We start from the raw sequence: 19,383 nt of genomic DNA, 5'->3' as shown, positions 1-19,383 counted from the left end.
GCATGTATTTTAAAATGCTTATTTTACACATTTCAAATTTTAAAATATTATTTGTAAGTGCTTTCAGCAATGTCAAATGTATAAAAGCCGTAAAGAGCTCAGGATTCCTAATGTTTCTGAGGTGAGAGAGAGTTTTAAGGCAGTTGGCAGTGGGCTAAGCTTATCCTCAGAGCAATTCCGGCAGTGTGGAAGAGTGTTACACCGGTGCTCAGACACTTTTGAAAAATTCCACTCAAGCCTTTAAAACATGTATTTTGAGTTGCAGGTGTTGGGCTGCAGCAGCCTATTCGCATAATCCTGCTTATGCTGCAACCAGCAAGAAAAATTGTACTTTGAAAAGTGGTACTGCTCAATGAGAACAGGATTAGGTAGTCGTTAGTGAAAATTAAAATAGCTCAGAGTTGAAAGAAACTGATGTTTCTGCTTCTACTAAAGACTGTATACTGAACCAATATGCACTAGGTACTCTAGGAACAATTCTATGTGTTTTTTATTTACAGCAAAGCTTTGTATAAAGTAGAGAAACAAGCAGAGTTGCCTTCCTGGGTCAACTGCTGTTGTTTTTACACAAGCAAAATGCATATTTAATTGCTTGTGCCAGGAAGTGTTTGCATACTGTAATTGGAATATCTTGCTGCAAAACAGCTTTAAATTTATATAAATATTTTAAACTACAGTCATCAGACCTCTAGCTGGTGTAAATTGTCAGAACTTCTTTGAATTCAAACTAGCTATGGCAATTTTTAGCAGCAGTGGGTCTCCCATTAATTGGAACTCCTGCTGATCCTCAAGGTGTCAGTTTGGCTCACATTTGTTTACAAAGCTCAGTTCAAGTAACTAAGCTGCATATGTAGGATATACATAGAAGCTGTAAATACTCAGTGCCCCTGGAAATTAACCATCTTATTTGGATGACTAAATGAAGAGCATTATACTTATCTTAATTAGCCACAATTGAAAAGTATTTGAGAGCTGCTTTAAATTTCCCATCTCTAAACAAAGAATAACAATACATACACACTCTTGTAAAGATACTTTATTCTTAGTGTTTGTAGAATGTTTTGAGATACTGTTCTGGAAGAGGTGTTTTAAATGCAATTGGACAGGGGATTTTTAAATAACATTTATAAATGGTATTAGCTTCTAATGCAGCACACAACCTGCCCATAGCTTTTTTGCAAGACTTTTGGCTTTCTGCAGACCAGTCAGTTCCTCAGGGGTACATGGGTTTTGCAAGGTGGAATTCAAGAGGCGCCCACTGTCCTGGTGAATCCTCAGCTGGGCACTGAACTGAGATGGCCTGTCACGTCCTTTCTGTGATAAGCATATGCATAGCCATGCAAGGGTTTAGCAGAAAAGCCTGAGAAAACCACTGCAGAAGAGCTAATATTGTTGCGAAGACTCTCAACTTGAATCCTAGTAGTTTTCTATTTAGTATAAATGCTGGGCAAGCTATCAGAGCAAGTTCCAAGGACTTGTTGGAACTATCAGCTACGTGTGAAAATGTCTTGTGTGCTGTGCCTCAGTATTTGAATACAATTTTTTCATACAAATAGCATTACAGCATGCAAACCTTTGTAAGTACCAGTACAAAAATTATTCTTATAAATTTTTGAATGTGTTTAAAAAAACATTATTTCAAAGTTGGCCCTTTGTCATTAAAGTTTAGATTGTTTTTCTTCAAAAATGCTCTTGCATTAGCTCACTTTTTTAATCTTTGCATTATTGATCCTTCAAGCTTTCTGAGTATAGAATGATATAAGCTCTGGCTACATCTGCCTCGTTAACGGAGTGCTTGTTTCATTCCTAATTTGTTAAACATATTCAGCCAGTGCCATACAGCTTTACACTTAATTTCTCTTGATGAATTGTCAAACACCCTTAAACTGCGCCGCATTTGTGTAGTGTTAAAATCTGCCATCAGCATTTTTCAAAACATGGTTGAAATAAACAGCTCAGAAGCTGGGCAGGTTTTAATTTTTTGCTTGGTAAGGTTGCATTTTAATTTTTCCCATTTAAAATAATTTGAACGGATGATATGAACAAGCTGTAAAAATGCACCTGCTTGTGTTTCACTAAATACGTCTGAGACAGATCCTCAGCTGCATCCAGGGAGCGCTAGGTTGTGCGGCGAGGGGAGGCTCTCGGGCAGCTGTGGCCGCCTCTTCCCAAGCCACCTGGGCTGGATACAGATTAGATCATGAGAGAATAACTGCAATTCCCATCACTGAAATAAGGTCACTGAACTCGGCTTCACCAGACTCTCTCTCTGCCTTGTCCCGAGGGAGGATACCCTCCAGCCTGCGCCAGCAGCACCAAGGGGCTTGACTGGGAGACGGCTGCACCGGCTGCCGGGAGAGATGTCCAAAGTGCAAGGAAGAAAATGAGCTTTGAGTTGCTTGAGACGCGTCATCAATTGCCAACACGTCTCTGGCTGTGACGCTGTGATCTTGGGACAGCTTGTTCCTTCAGTGAACTCCTCTTCCGGGTGCACCACGGCATCCGTGGCTTCACTTCCCATTGTGCAGTAGTTTACTGATCCCCACATTGTTCCAAGCACTACTTATACAGTAGTATGTATACAACAAACTTATATGACTAAGTAGTCATGGGTTTTACTGGAATAAAAAGCACATCCCTGTATTTTGCCAGTTGGACCATACCTTGTGTATGGTGCTTTGATCATTTAACATTCAAGTACTCTTTGTTTGAAGTTTGCTGTATGTTCAGAGAACCTAAGGTTAAACAGAGGTGGTATCCCTCCACACAATGTGACTTCTAAGTGACTGAGCGATTTCTGAGGCTTTCAAAGCCCCATGAGAAGGATTTGTGAAAAGCCTTTTAGAGGGTCGGGTCTCTGCTTCTGCCTCAGTAACTGCAGTGATGGCACCAGCGCTTCTCAGATGATAGGCTGTGCAATACGGCTGCAGTTTAAACAAAGCTGTCTCTGTGTATGTAGAGTCTCTTTAGTGAGTCATGTTATTTTTGCACATCCTGCTTGTTCATTATTTCAAGTGAACAACTTCCCCAACGCTAAGCAGTGAAACAACAGTGCCGCCATCTGTAAAGGTAAGGGCAGGATTTCACCAAGAATCTGCCCAGGATTCAGGGAAATATTTTGCCATCTAACGTGCCAGTTACACAGAATTTACTAGCCTGAGATCAGGAAAGGGATTCAGGAAAATGTCAAACTTGTTTAAATAGCTAAGACATTTAAGTTTTCCTGGCAAAACTCTACCGGTTGCCTAAAAGGTTGTTATTAAATGCTCCCAGCAGAGATCCTGCCTTTGTTGTAATGAGTACCTAGGGACCTGTCTGTGCCTTTAGGCCATTTAGTATTCAAAAATAGGTATTTTGGGACCTGACTTCATGAAGGGGGTCTCCTTTGCCACGTGTGATCAGGCCAAGGCTGACTTCTCTGAATTGCATTCACGGACGGTGCTGAGTGGTGCTGATGGGTGGTGGTTTCCATCCATCCTGTGAACCACTGTGTATCCAGGGATTCGGGGAGCTGAAAGACTTAGACAAAAAGCGGCTGTGGCTGAGACTGTGGATACTTGTTCAAGTCTAATCAAGCTGGAGAGAGCCTTTTCTACCTGCTGCGTGTATTCGTGCTTTGGGCATTAGGCTGTTGAAAACAGTCTTGATTTTACTGTGCAGGATGCATTTCAGGTTTGAGTTTCTGGTTTCTTAGAGATACGGGGTTGTTGTGCTGAAAGAGGTGCTTAAAGGGGTGCATTAGGCAGAATTTGGTGCCCCCTCCCCTGCTGTTCCCCTGTGGCTGTCTCAGACTTCCAGCAGTGCTTGTGATGTTGGCTGCTGTGGTCCCTAGCCTGGGCCTCTGTCTCATTCCCTCATGGTGCAGGGACCTTTGTGTGTCTCTATCAGCCTTGGAAATGCCCCTCCTGAGGCTCAGCATGTAACTGCTAGCTACCACGGTGGTGTGTGTCATAATGTTCAGGTCGTTTGTTGAAGACCTGCCTCACTGCTTCGTACCAACTGAAGTCCAACGGATGGGTCATCTGTTAACCATTGCTGTGACCCAAACTCACTGGAAGTCAAAACAGACCTCTCTGCCAGCTTCCCTGGGCTCTGGGCTGCTGCGATTCTTTTGGGTGGCAGATGAGTTATCCCTGTCTGGAGTCATAGATGTAATTTAGCAAAGGACTGGGTAGTTGCACTGTCATCTGTCTGTGCGGTTTTATCTTGTGCTAACTGTGAAAGGCATATCTGCAGTTGGCACAAGTAGGCTCTTTAAAAAGGAGGAGTGACACTGATTAACGTTTTAAACTGCTTATTACTATTTATTTATGGGGAGATGGAAAGTGATTTTAGATGAGTGAGAATTATTTAATTCTCGTCAAGTTTTTCATGCTGTAATTCTATAGGCAGCTTAAAAAAAGCTGTGATCCATACATTGAAATCACTGTCTGTGCACTCAAGTAATTGTGAAGTGAGTTATCACTGTAACACAAGGGCTGCAGTTTTGACGGAACTGGCTTCACAATCGCATACAAGGACTCTTGTTTTCTTCTGAGTAATAGAAAAGGCAGGATTGTGCATTGACAGCAAGGATTAAGAGTCAAATATTAGAGCACTTGCCTGCTTTCTACTACTAAACCCTTACTCTCGCAAATATTTCAATTCCTTTATTGAGGAACACATTGTTCTTCAGTGGGAGTTTTTTCTCCCTATTTTTTAATGATGAAATAATAGTTTCTGCCACAGATACTCAAGTTTTAAAATGCCGTCCTCTGTGGCAGAATGAAGCACTGTCTAGGATGAGTATGAGGGATCTAGCCTGGCCCTGAGGTCTCAGGTACATAATTTTCAATGTAGTCACCATTGTACCTATCAGGATCTCAGTTATAACATTTCTGTGGGAGATACAGCAGTGTTGAGCAAAGGTTCTCTGTGTTTTGCTGATCAGAAGGAAATTATTTATTTGAACATGTTGAGGTGGACCTGCATAACAAAGCAACAGAGAAAGCAGTGTGAAACTAACCTGGTTTTACATGGCCTGCTAGACGTGAAAGGACAATAATGTGTTACATTTATAAACAATACAGTTTAATTTCAGAGCAATGATTGCAGCTTAAATCCACATTTACTTCATCCTTTTTATTTCCATTTCTCTGTTGTGCTGTGAAACTGTCTATGGATATGGCTAATAACCCAGCTAAATAACCCTCTCATGAATGGGTTTCATTTATTTATTTATTACTCTAGGATTACTATCAACCAGCTGCAGCTTCTCTAAATGACTGTGGGAAAATTTTCCTTGGTAATCTTTAATGCTTCGAAAGATAAATTCAAACATTTGGCAAGTGAGAAAGCTCTTTCCCTTCAACATGGAAACTTATATTAGTTGTCAAAAAAAAATCTAGTTGTTTTTTATTTCTCTTAGAATCACCAGATAAAAGGTCTAAGAAGACATTAACTTCAAAAGCTTGAAAAAAAAATTGTAACATCTTCACCCAAGATAAGATAAAGATTGAAAAAAACTTTCTAGGGATTTTAGCATAAGGACTTTGTCTAATTCAATGAGCTTTAGTGTTCATACTTGAGAGACTACAGCTTAGAGGAAATAGTATGAAGATGCTTTTACAGATAGATTGATTGATAGGACTTCCCATCTGCTTTAAAATAACGCTGTGCTTAAGTGGCTCATTGAATTGAGAGTTAGTGGTGTTCCTTGAGATACATTTCATTTTTCATGGGAGTGATCACTCCTGCCCACATCTGTAGCACTGTCAAAGCAGCTGTTTATGTTATTGCTACCCAGTGTGACAATTAGACACAGCGGCATTAAATTAGACCTTGGTTTGGTTCCTGTTGAAGGGAGAAGGAGTTTTGACATTGACTTTGCAGACAGGAGGCTCACGCTATATATTTAAGCCATTTTCAGAATAAGTAATGTTGCTCAGCGTCAAAGAAATAGTGTTTCTAGGATCATCTTTCATCTATGGCTCAGTCCCAATGTTCTTACAAAGGTAAAATTTACATTTAGTGTACTGGAAATTTGGCTGTAAAGTGGCAAGGCTGGCCACACGGTTACCTTTCTGAATGGGACAAACAGGCCAAAAGCATAGGCTTTGTCACTAAAAGCTGAGTAGGAAGAATCTGTAGTAAATACGACTGGTTCAAAAGCAATTGCTTCCAAGAACAAAAGGGACAAATGAACAATTTCAATCCAATTTTGCGATTTCTCCTCTCCCTCTGGAGTGTGAACGATAATTAGAGCACTTATGCAAAATCACATTTGTCAGCCTGGCTGCTAAATTCCCCTTAAAGCTTTATCCACAAAGAGCAGTCTGTTATCACTCCCACTACAGCCTACAGTTCTCATTTTCACTGTCAGGGACAGACAAGCAATTACTTTATCTGTATGGAAAATCTCCTATAAATGTAACTACAGTGAAGCTAGATAAAGTCAGATCTACACACAAGCAGTTTCCAAACTTCATGACCAGCCAGCAAAGTCCTGTCTCGGTTCTGGCAAGAGCTATATGAAGAGCTGTTACCAGACAGGGAAGGTATGTCCTGAAGCTGACATTTGTCCTACAAACAGGGTCAATGTTGTAAGGAATGCTCCATAAGCTGTGAAATACCGTTGTCTGTACCTGTTTGCCAGGAACATAGCTCTCCTAATGAGTGAGAGAAAAATTTCCATTCTAAGACCAGAAGAGACTCCGAGGGACCAGAGACCAGCTGTCTCTAGACAGGGTGAATCACAAGCCTCAGTGACTTCTGGTGCCATAAGAGCTGATGGAGCCCTGCCACCAGAGGACCTCTCTTCCCCAACCCTTCTCCGAGTGCTTTGAAGGTGTCGCATCCTCTCATAATTGAGGAGGGGAAGATGCCATCGACAGACTTAGCTCTTGCCAAATCCCACTCAGCCCTGAGAGACAGATCTTGTCAGCAGTAAACAAATTCAGAGGGAGAGAAACTCCATCTTTCTCAACCACATATTGTCCCTGAAGAGCAGTAGTTAAGCTACTGGCACCTCACAGATACTTCTCTCTCTTTGGAGATGAATGGTGCTTCAAGGATATGATGCCACTGCTCCACAAGCCTCTGCACATCCGCAAGCCAGCGTGGGCAGACACCCACCCGTGTACATGTCTGATAGGCATGGATGCACTAGGGACCTCTGAACATGAAAAGAGGAAGAGAAAAGCTTATTATTATGAATTATGAATAAATATTGATGTAGTTGTGTACCATTAGGATATGTGACTGTTGAGGCTCTTAGTAATGAGATAGGAAGTCGTACACTTAATCAAGTGTAAAGGTTCCTCAGGAGGTGACGAAAGCTGCATAAATGCCTTGGCAGATTAGTTATCAACTGATTTTAAAATGTCACGTAGTGACTGTAATCCCTATCATAAATCCAGGTGCCTTACATCTGGGTTTGTATGGTAATCTATACTGTCTACCCTCTGCCATCCAGTCTTAATGCTCTCTGGGCACCTAAAGGAAAACCTCTGAGCACGCACAGAGGCAACCCCATCCTAGGACCAGCTGTGTCCCTTTCTTGCCTGAGTTTCAGTGCAGTCCCGGCAGCCTTGAGTTCACACAGAAGTGGCGATTCTCTGTTTAAGCCTTCGTGTTGGCAACCCACCCCTGCCTGCACAGATCCAAAGTCTCTCTCAGGTACTTCTCTCACCTGAAAAAAGAGCACTAAACGTGAGATAGAGGACACCAGGTGTCATGGAGCCCCTTTCAGTCTGTTGTGCCTATGCCACCGTGCTGCCAGTAATGCAGGATTCATCTTTCATCCAGTAGCATAACATGTATAAACCCTCCAGGGAAAAGTCTTCAGGATGTCCCGACTATCTGCTGGTATCTCAGCACCCAGCAAACGGGCTGGCTTTGGTCTTCCCAGCGCTTGAGCTTCTGCTTGACTGCCCTGTCCCCAGGTTTCCCCAGAGAGGGTTCCCTCCACCTCCACCTTCCTCCCCCACACCGTGGGTGCCCTTCGGGCTGGGAGGCACGGTGCTCTCCCAGGATAGCAGGGCAGTCCCTGGAGTCACGGCACTAAGCTAGATCCCAGGTCTTGCATTTCAGCTAAGCCTCTACTGTGCAAAGGGAGCAGGACTCTAGAGCCTGCCTCCCAAATGTACAGATGTACCGGCACCTCTTTGTGCATTGTTTTCTGTTGACTGGCTCTAGCCAGCATCATAGTCAGCGTGCAAGCTGACTCTTCAGCTCTACCTCACACTGCCTGTTTCTGGAGCCTTAGCCCGTAGCTTGTGCAGGATCACTCTGAATTGCTATACGTCAAAACTGCATGTGACACAGTGACTGGCAGCTTCTAGCATAGGCCGTCTGGATCTTGCCTCTTTAGTATATGGGAATACATTTTTCCATCTGCTTGAAAAATCAACCTGGGCCCTCACTAAACATATTCTAAATATAGATTCAAATAAATCCGTGTAAATCGTTTATAATTCCAGGCAGAGTTTTATCATCATTTTGCAAAAATTGTTTTGGTTGGTTGATAGAATTTTCCTGTTAAAATCCAAACCATTCTGAAAATCATTTCTACACTGGAAACACATTTTTCACATTTGAAAGTAACCACAATTATTTGTGCTGCCAATGCGGAAATGAGAGGTTTATTTAGTGTGTGGATCAAGCTTATAAACAGCTTAAGTCCTCATTCCTTCTAACATCTTAACAGCTGTGCAGTTTCTTACAAAATATGTTTTATCGTTTCAAGAAATGCTGTTAACCTCGCAGTTTTAAAACTGAATGAACAAGGCCTCTTGGACAAATTGAAAAACAAATGGTGGTACGACAAAGGAGAATGTGGCAGCGGGGGAGGTGACTCCAAGGTTAGCCTCAATGTCACCAAAAGCGGGTAAACAGTATGTAAAGTAATTGGTGCATCTGCTGGGGTTTTACCTGCAACGAAGCAGCTTCACCAGTAGCACAGCACTGCTGGTACCTGCAGTTGAAATCTAGGTGTATGCAATTACTGTCAAAGCAAAAATATTTGCATTTGTTTAAGCGCCCCAAGGGGAACTCGTAAACAGTCTCTGCTGCGAGATCCATCACCAGTTTTCAGAAACCTGCATCTTCTGAAATCATGATGAGCCTTTTCTAAGCTTGCTTTTGTAAACAAGCAGTTTGAAACCTTCAGGAGCAAATACCAATCAGCTCAGACTTTTTTCCTACTATATGGTACTACCCAAAATATTTCGTAGTCACAGTAGAGGAAAAGGGTGAAAATCAATGTGCCTGCCTCCTAGCATTAATCTAACACATGGTCCAGGCTCACGGACGCATTATTGACACAAACAATACTGGTACAAATTACAATTTTCACATGAGTATCCAAAATAGGAGGACAAATTTCAGCTAAAATATATTCATGCTGACATTTGCTGATATCTTACCAGCCAACTGAAATCCATGGTGGTTCCCTAGGCAGAATTTATCAGAATTTATCAGACAGGAATTTTAGGCTGACTTTTAGGCTGAGGTAGTGACAGCTTCTTATTCTTCCTGCGTTTCCATATCTTCCATATGGCGAGTGCCACTGCTTCCTTGCCTCCTCACAGCTTCCTTTTGGGAAACTGCCTTGTGCAGCAAAGAAGCAAAGATGTGGAAGTGGAAGATGGTGAAGTGGGGGAGGATGAAGATATTAAAAATATCCCTTCCGTGCCAGGCAGCATGTAGTAATATTTATTTATGTGCTTGTGTGTGAACAATATATAAGAGAATTCTGCACAGGTGACTGTGCAGGCACAGAGCTAGTCAAGATATAGATGATTAAATTTGACTGATTTGTCATACACAGTTTATGTAGCTTTCTTTACAGTTGCCTACATATATTTTATCTCACTATTTTCTCCCCTTCTTTAGTCCTCTTGCTCTTTCATGCTGTGTCCTGGCCTCAGGGACCATCCCTTGGGCTGTTCTGCACTCACCCAGAACTGGTCTCCTAATCCTCTTCACTTTGCCTTCGATCCTACCGCTCTACCTATTTTCCTCCCACCGCTCTGCTCGCCAGCAGTCACAGTTTCAAAAATGGTCTCTATTTTCTCTTCCTAAGTGCTTAGGCTTGTTAGACCTGATAGCACTTACCTGCAAGTGGAGCAGACACCAACTTCTTGTAAGAAAGTTGACAAGTGAACCATAAATCTCCCACGTTGCTACTATTATATGCTCCACGAAGCCTGAACTTTTGCGTTATTGGGGGAGGGGTGTTTATTTAATTTTTTTAAATGTCACAGGCAGGGAGTCACATCATTAAAATACCTCCATTTTCTTAGAATACACTCCTCACAAACCTGCTGTGGTTAAAAGGTGAGATAAGAGCTAGGTAGCAAACTAAGGATGCTTTTAACTTACTTTCCCTGACTACCAGCCACTGGTGCTTTGACTCATGAAGCAGGAAAAGGGGAGCAGCTCATGGTATAGGAACAGGCAGGGCTTCACCAGGGAAATGTCTGGAAGTGCTGAAGGGGCAAGTTTGGTGTGATGGCAAGTGAGAGAAAAAGAGGTGGGGAAAAAGAGTAGAAAAGAAAGGCAAGGAATGCGGTCCATGGAGAAACAGGGAGGATCTGTGAATGCAGGAGGGAGGAAGGAACACATTGCCAACAGAAATGAACAGTAGGTGACACACAGGCAATAGAAAATATGGTGGGCAAGGCAGCGTTAGCAAAGGATGGAGAACATGATGGAGCTCAACCTGTGATCCTAGGCCTATATACAGCCTGCCAGGAGCATTCATCTGACCTCAGGTCTGTTTCTTGCCACACTTTTTCCCAGGCACAGCTGAGTGAGTACTGGCAGTACCAGTGCTCCTGGGAAGCCCCAGGTCTATCATGCGCCTGCACTGCTCATGTTCAGTAGGACCAGGCACATCATGGAGATGAGTGGGCATTACCATGCTTCTCAAATTCTGCACTGCAGCAGCATCTGGTCTTGTTTTTTAAACTACAGCTACTCTGACTCCCCAAAATGTTAGTTAACCATTTATCATCTACAAAATCCATTTCCTTGTTCAGGAACAGTCTTGTAGGATCTGATCAATTAAAGTCAATAAGACCCTTTCTAGTGAATTAATGGCGCTCTAAATATTTTCATTTTATATGCTAGCAAATTATCATCAGTGGAATAACCAGGACATCATGCACTGTTGTAGTAAATCTGATAGGTACCAACAAGTCCTGAACTAAGCTCTTAATCATCTCTAGCTAAGACTTCTTTTCATTGTATGAATTTAAAAAGAACAAACCCTGAGCTTTGTTAGCAGCTCCAGTCCAAATTACAGGGCTTCCTACTGTCATGAATGAGAATAAGAACATCCTCTTCTCCTGAAAGAAATACAGCACCTGAGACTTGACTGATAACCGTGCTGTTACTATTTGAGATTCACAATATGAGAGTCTAGACCCAGAATAACCCTTCATGATAGTACAGAGGAGTATAGAAATCGGGGAGTTTCATGAGAGCTCAGCAGTTCTCCAAAGGTTTGTGTTGCTCTGTAAAACAAGATTTCTCCTACCTCCATTCTGTGCTCTTAAAAGGTCGTCTCTAGCCTCCCCCTTTATTGTTCCTTTTAAGGAACAATCTTCCAAAATTCAGAAAGACAGTTCAGAGACCTGCTGTGTGAACCACCTGTGGTTTAGTGATCTCAGTGATTAAGTCATGTTTGAGGATAAAACTGAGGTCCCCAAGTCGTTTGAGTGCTTTTGAAAGTATTACATCAGATCTTAACTGTATGCAATCATCATTTCATGTAATGCATGGGAAGGTATTTAAACACAGTTTCTGCCACTCTGCTCCATTGTTTTTATAAAAGTGTGAGTGGAAGGAAGCTGTGCTGATGGAGCTCTCCTCCAGTCTCTGCTGGCAGCCCTCAGGAGAACACGGTGGCCCTTGTTTTTCATTCAGCGGATGAGACTGACCTTACACTTAATTAATGGCTCAGCCACGAGTGGGTAATGAAAATGCTCCTAAAGCATACTCGTGATTGCATTTTTAAAATCCCTGTCTACCAAAATTCTGCGTTGGTTTCAGAATCATTCAGTATTGTAATTTAAATGCTATAATTGCCCATTTGTTGTCCTGAACACAACTAACTCAGAACTTCATTAATGCCGTTTTAAAGCACTGTGATTTCGCTGATGTTGCTGGCACAAGATCCAGCCTGAGGCTCTTAAAAACCAGCCCTGCCAACAGCAAGTGATTGATGACAAGATAGGAGGAAATGAGTAAGAAGCTGAGAGAGGAGGTAGAAGGGCTGAGAACATGATGAAAATGTAGAACACCAGTGTCCCTGCGCCCAGGTCGGGCTGCGCCACCACTGACTTCAGCACGTGGGTGAAGAACAGGGTCTCCTGTGCTGTCACACAGCAGTTTTGCACTGTGGCTACATGGGACAAATTCTTCTCCATACATAAAGGGTAATTTTAGTTATTATTTCTCATGTATTATCCTTACATGAATTCAAGGCAGATGGATCCTGTTTATATATAACGAGGGAGATTCTTGGCAGCTGTACATTGGAAAAACTGCACTGATTTTCACAAACTCTGCCAGTTTACTCTAGTTGAAGATTTAGCCCAACATTAGTAATTCAGGAATCACTAAACAACTTGAAAAAAACCCAAATCTATAGTCATTTTCCATTGTAATATTAAGTATACAAGACTGAACTTAATGGGAAATTTAATTCTAAATGCTGAATTTATCCTCTCTATATGACTTAAGTACATTGCTCTTGCTCATGTACAGCAGACCATACTGTTTTTTAGTTTCTGCCCCCTTTAATATCTGTGGGACTATTCACGAACTGATTGTGTAAGCAGTGTAGTAACAAGTTGTAGTCTCTTGAGTTCATGACTGACACGGTCAAAATGATGCTTATTTGGAGAGAGTATTTTCAAAGAAAGGAAAGGCACCTAATAAGCGATTTGTCCTGAAAGCCAAGGTGATCTGGGCATTCATCTCCCATGGGAGCTGTTGAAAATCTCCTACTAAAGTGAAAAAACAAACAAAACAAAGCCTAAAATATGTGCAAAATTCACTACACCTGCAATCACTTACTGTGATTGCAAGCAGGTATATATGTTGCCATTCTTGGAAAGCATAAACAAAAATCTTCCTTTTCCACTCTGCAGCCCATCAGTCTGGGCTTCTCCTATTGAACCATGTACATTTCCCATTGCAGCTGGCTGATTTAAAATGGGACAAAAATCCTGTTCTGAAATATTTTAAAATTTAAATTCAAATACATTTAAAATATTTTTAAATTTAATTTTAAATTTAGCTCAGAGTGCTTCTCCCTCGTCACAGCTAGAACTGTCTGAGGTGAGATGTAAAGGACACATCGTGTCTCATTCACACAGGCTCGCTAGGGCAGGCGAGAAAGTGAGGGGCAGAGGACAGGTTTCCCCGAGCTTGTGCAGCGCCTTGATTCAGAAAGTGTTTCAGCAAAAATAGGGGAGAGGAGAAACAAGGGCCTGGCCTCGGACATGTCACTGGCTGTATTTCAGTGAAAAGCGGGAATTGCCTCATCTATGCTGGCCATTGCCATTGCGTCCAGTTATATATTGAGGATAGCGTGGCAATTTTAAGCGTGAAATTGATTGCTTTTCCCAAAGGAAAACTTTGAGAGCTTCCTCACAGAGACAATGCAGAAAGGATGACATTAAAGGAACTACAGCTGCAAAGAAGAAAAAATCCTTGCCTGTATCAGGCTTTATATTCCTGAACTGATAGTGCTGAAAAAACAAGCGAAGGATGGGAGACATCTGTTTTCTGACTTGTCCCAGCTTGCTGGTGGTCTTGACAGTTCATATTGAGTCCTAATTATCACTTTAATCAGTTTAATCTGCAACAACTCCACAGGCTTCTGATTTTCCATGTGAGAACAGTACCTGGATGTCCCTTATCTTTGTCATAACCAGCCCTGTTACACTGCTGGGGATTAGGAGCACCGAAATGTGGCTCAGTGCCGATGCATGACATGTTACAGATGACAGTTATCCAAATAATATTAATTATTTCGCACTTGTACTAGAAGCAAACAGAGGATCATATTGACAGGCAACTTGCCAAGCATCCCAAACTGCTACCCACTCATTTCACAGCTGTGGGACTCTCATATTCTACTATCAACCTGCACAACATGCTGCCAGGAAGCCTGAAGACAAAATGTAAGTTTGAAAGCTGGAAAAGATCAAGAAATAGACATTTTCTCTTCTAGAAGCAGAGTATTCTGTATGAATTAAATGTGTGGGATTTGGAAAGTGGATGAAGCATTTCCTTTACTTAAAGGCATCACTTGAGAGTACCTGGGAATCCTCTCACCCGGCTGTGGCTGCCAAAAATTGTCGTTTCTCCGAGGCACCAAGGCTTCCTCAGTAGTAAATGAAAAGAGATGGGCATCTCAACAGCATGCTTCATCCTTTGTTAAAACTGGTATCCAAGCCCACCTTTTGGAGGTAGTTATCTTTTTCCCTTAGCTGCAGGGAGGCCTAGACAGGCAGCCAAAGCTTGCGGCAAAACTTATGGGTGAAAAAACTGAGGTGAGGTGAATCCCCCTCTTTACGTATATATACAAAAAGTAATCAGAATGTACGAAAAGATAGGATCCCTAAAGCTAAGAGTAGCATACGAGGTTCAGGAGCTGTTATTTGTGTATTAAATATATATATAAACATGCACAAATATATTAATACATAAGCATTGGGGGATTTCCAGTGAAACCAGTTATAGAGTGTAACAAGCCCCTTTTCTCTTTCATAGTAACTATTTTAGTAGGTTCAGTTACACTATACTAATTAATGCTTGCACTGGTTATTTGTTTATTAAGCCTTGAATTCAGGAGTTAACATTTCAGCAAGGCATGGATTATGGTGTATTATGAGAGGTTAATTTTCCCATAGGAATCTGCTGGCACACACAGGATCAGATCCTATGTCATATAACATTACCAGAAGGCTATCTATCACATGCCATTTGTGTTTATCTACCTCCTTCTCTGATATATATTGTATATGCATGCACACCTGCACATAAATAGATATCCATATGCCTACCACATTAAGAATTGGACAGTCAATGATTCAAAGCGGAAAGTACGTAAAGTAAGTCTGTTAATCATTTCATATTTAGAAAATCAACTGGTACGAAGTGGGGCATTACCATAATACTGAGATTATTCACTGAGTTTAAGTAACTTCAGTGTAAACCCATAGCGGTTCATGACTTTGGGGCATCAGAGTAGGTTTCATCTCAATATTAAACTCTGTTATGTCACCCAGAGCAAATACCACTCGTAAGAGAAGATATTCCAAGTAGTAATTTATCACCAGCCTGGGACCCCTGAAAGACTTATGTGAATAAGTGAGATTTAAGGAAAAACTTTGAACTTGAAAATAATGTTGAAACAGGAAATGAAAATGAAAGATTGACTGTCATGTTCTTCTTAGCTGAGGATAAGGGCATCGCAGCTCTCCCCCTAAGTTCTCTGCATGCAGGCCTCCTGATTACAGGTCTGTGCCAAGTGGTTATAGGCAGCAAACTGCACGAAGCATCTCCTTTCTCTTGCCAGGATAATTTTGAGGGCAGTAAATGAAATAGCTATAGCAAAGTCATATTATTAGTTTGTATGCATACAAACTAAAAATAGATCGAAAGCAAGGAACACAAATGAATATGTTTCTTAAGTCGTATATCCAGTTGTATTATATATGTCTCTGAAGGGTATGTTGTTAATATGGCTAAGCCAATAGTTTTGGGTTCACAGTAATTGCATACTATTTATTTACAAATCTTCCCCAGCAGTATGTGCCTGTTACCTAAAGCGATGGAGCAGGTCCCGGTCGTATGTCTGTCTCTAAACCTGGGCCAACAGTACATGACATAGCACCCACTGTGGCCTCTGCTCTGTCACTTTGCAATGCGATTCTATGTAGTTTTACTTGAATAACATAAAATAACATATATAATGTTATTTATGTTATTTTCCACGTGAAGAACTCCTGTAAACCTTGCCGTTTTGAAACTCAGTGAGGCAGGCGTCTTAGACAAGCTGAAAAACAAATGGTGGTACGATAAAGGTGAATGTGGACCCAAGGACTCTGGAAGTAAGGTCAGTCGCTGCAGTTCGGGACCTACTATCGTGTTCACAAAGCAGTAAAGGAAGTAATAAACAAAATGACTTAGAAATAAAATAAGCAGCTGTAGACACAGAACGAATCCGCTTCGCCCCATCTTGATGGGGGTCACACTTTAATTTAAAGAAGCACTATTGCTTTTTAAAGTCTTCAGTGATATAAATTACCGAACATCATCCTACATATTCAGGGCGTCTGTTACAAGAGTTACAAGGCAGTTTTTTGGTTTTGGGGGAGGCAGGTTGGGTTAGTTGTTTCCTCCTGCCTAGGGGGGATGGGCTTTCCCCATTGACTGCTTAGGAAATGTCCCTTCACGCCTTCTCCTTTTGGAGCTGGTTTTCTGAAAAGCAGAAGTGCTAGCGAGAAGGATTGCCTTTCATCGCTGCCCAAGATGTTGTGCCTGGCTCCCTTTGGGAAGGTCCCTGCTCCTTGAGGAGCCAGGAAGTCTTAACTTGAGCTTTGAAGTGGAAGGCTTCGATAATTAATAGCTTTCTACAGCTTCCAGTGTTTACCCTAGTCCATTCCCAAACAGTAATCCTGACAGCTCCCGGGAGTGGAGCCTTCTCTATTTCTCTCTATTTGGGGACAAACACAGAAGCGGGTATTTTCTGATGGCTGGGAAGCACCACAGTCAGTGCCAGCCCTGTACTCGAGGAGTCTGAAATTTCTTAACAGTGCCTGTCTCCGTGCCAGCCTGTGCTGTCCAAAGCTAAAAGGAAAGCACGACGGGCAGTGACTGCTTGCTGCCTGTGTGCCCTGAGAGTTACCCTGCTGCATAGCGGGTAAAATTAACCTGGGAAACAAACTTCCAACACATTTTGCTTTTTCTGGCAAGTGTTTTGGAGAAAGGAGTGAAAAGCGGTTAGGAGGATGGCAGAGTACCTGTAAATGACAGCTGAGAAAGCCTCAACCCACCGCGTACATTAGGTCAGGTCTTTCTCAGTCCTGCCTCCTCCTTGTTTGCAAGCACCATGGTAGCAATTGCCACCAGAGAAACACAGTCAGCTCCAAGGTATGCAGAGTCCTCTTAGCCAGCTAAAAAGAGACAGGCAAAGCAGAACCCAGCTATAAGCCCCAAACACCTCTATACGTCCGTGGGAATTGTTACTGTGCTAATCTACTGATTACACAATAAATAGTGCCTCTTTAAATTAAACATCCAAATGTTTTGCGTTCTTCGTAAGTTAAAATTTTATAGAGATTACAATTGGAAGTTAAGTACTCTCCTTACTTTAGGTAAAGATTATATAATCTGCGTAAGAATAAAGCTTTATAAGTAACTTAAGGCGCACGATGTAGTGTATGGAAGTCAATCCTGAGAGTTCCTTGAGAACTGTGCTAAAAATGCACGTGGATTTCAAATCAAAAAATATCATTCATAACTAAGCAGTGAAGTATAGAGAAATGTAGAATAGTTATTTACTACAGTACGTCCAAGAAGGTGATCATTTATAAAATGATGCATATTTAATAATTTGCTAAAGAAAGTTATCATTGTTGTCTAAATTATGAATAATGTGTAAGATTTCAGAAATTGCTATTTAAAATTGTACTACTACTGAGCCTTAGTAGTCCATGGGCATGTTCCAGAACTGTATCTATAATAAAATAAAACCAAAATACAATAATCGGTAAGAGGCAAATATATCATGATGTGTATAGTACAGTGTGCATTTTCAAAGGAATTGTTTGTTCAAAGAAGTAACAAGCCTCACATGTTATTTTCACCTGTTATTTAAGTATCAGAAACTCAGTCTGGATCTTTTAAATTAACATCAATGCCTACCACAAGTACAATTGCTGTTTTCGTAAAGATCAAGCAGAGTCTTGTCTGATGTAAATGGATTTCTGGATTTCACAGCTTTTAAGGAGCTTTACGTAAATGCAGTTTTGTATCAGTGCTAAAATGTCCCCTAAAGAGAGCTAGACAGGTCATTGTTTGCTTCTCCACTTAGTGGAAGTAATGCTTTGCAGTAAGCAAGCAATGACATCCTGATATGTTGGCAATACACTTACAATATTTTTTATGCCGACCAGGAAAATTAGGCACTTAAAATACATTTTATAGATCCAGATAGGTCACGTTTTGTGAGAAGTATGTAAACAACTGTCATTGTTATTTATTTCTATTTCCAGTGTTTTAAAGTGTAGCTTGTGCTCCGGGGGGTCTGGTTTCCGGGCTTAACTGTATCGCTTCTGTTTTCCCAGGACAAGACGAGTGCCTTGAGTCTCAGCAACGTTGCTGGAGTCTTCTACATTCTGGTTGGAGGCTTGGGCTTGGCAATGCTGGTGGCTTTGATAGAGTTCTGTTACAAGTCCAGGGCAGAGGCGAAACGAATGAAGGTGGCAAAGAGTGCACAGACTTTTAACCCAACTTCCTCGCAGAATACCCAGAATTTAGCAACTTATAGAGAAGGTTACAACGTATATGGAACCGAAAGTATTAAAATTTAGGGGTAGGACTTAGGGCCTACTACAGTGAGTGGGTGATGCATCTTGTAACGCAGTGTTGTGACATGTCTGTCTAGTGGTGCTTGCTTCTGAACAGAGCTTTATATTTTGGAAAACTTCAGTGCGAAGTGGTTCAGTTTTTTTGGCTGCAGATGTACAGTATACTATTCTATGTTGCTAATAGACATCTGCATTGCAAGGAATTTTTAACATAAAAAATACATTTTTAACAACTCAATGTTGTCGAATCAGTTGGGAGATGACAACTATTTGAAATCGTAAAATATATATTCAGAGGGCCAGTGTTTAATTACTTGATTGGCCAGTCTATTTTCCTAAAGGCTTGCACTCTACTAGTGACAAATTGCTGTAAGCCTTTATTATTCGATGTTGGCCCTAACTGGGACTTTGTTATAATCGATATTTAGGATAGGCAACGTCACTGAACCATAGTTAACCTAACGGAAGACAAGGCACTGTTACAAGAAGTCTAAATGTTGTTTTACCTTCCCTCCCTCCTCCCCACCCTATTCCTTCACTCTCCCTTTGATACATGTTTTATGCTAATTGTGTGGCATTTTTTTCACAATATCCTGCTTCAGGTCAACCTTTGCCCACTATAATAACCACAAAAAGTCACTAACCAGTGAATAGACATTGATTATCATCCTCGGCTTTCAGGAACATACATACGCCCTTACCTAGCTCAGGACTAGTGTATTTTAGGTGTTCACACAGTGATTTCGGAGACTGAACTGCTGACGTTGCCGAGCTGCATCCTGCGCAGTTC

At 41.5% G+C, this 19,383-nt stretch overlaps 1 protein-coding gene across 2 annotated transcripts in view; it reads left to right on the top strand.

Moving 5' to 3' along the window:
* The window catches only part of GRIA4 (glutamate ionotropic receptor AMPA type subunit 4), a 248,677-nt gene that overhangs the window by 222,368 nt on the left and 6,926 nt on the right, over positions 1 to 19,383 (top strand). The window contains exons 14-15 of one of the 2 annotated variants that reach the window (XM_075140077.1): positions 16,003 to 16,117; positions 18,351 to 18,485. In XM_075140077.1, coding sequence (XP_074996178.1) covers positions 16,003 to 16,117; positions 18,351 to 18,485 — 250 coding nt within the window. Of the gene's footprint in view, positions 1 to 8,725; positions 8,841 to 16,002; positions 16,118 to 18,350; positions 18,486 to 19,383 lie in introns of both variants that reach the window. The other variant, XM_075140078.1, reaches the window with a different exon arrangement.

This window comes from Calonectris borealis, chromosome 1 (assembly GCF_964195595.1).
Source record: "Calonectris borealis chromosome 1, bCalBor7.hap1.2, whole genome shotgun sequence".
Taxonomy (NCBI): Eukaryota; Metazoa; Chordata; class Aves; order Procellariiformes; family Procellariidae; genus Calonectris; species Calonectris borealis.
Note: the sequence above shows the minus strand (reverse complement) of the source record. Positions and strands in the feature narration are given on the sequence as shown.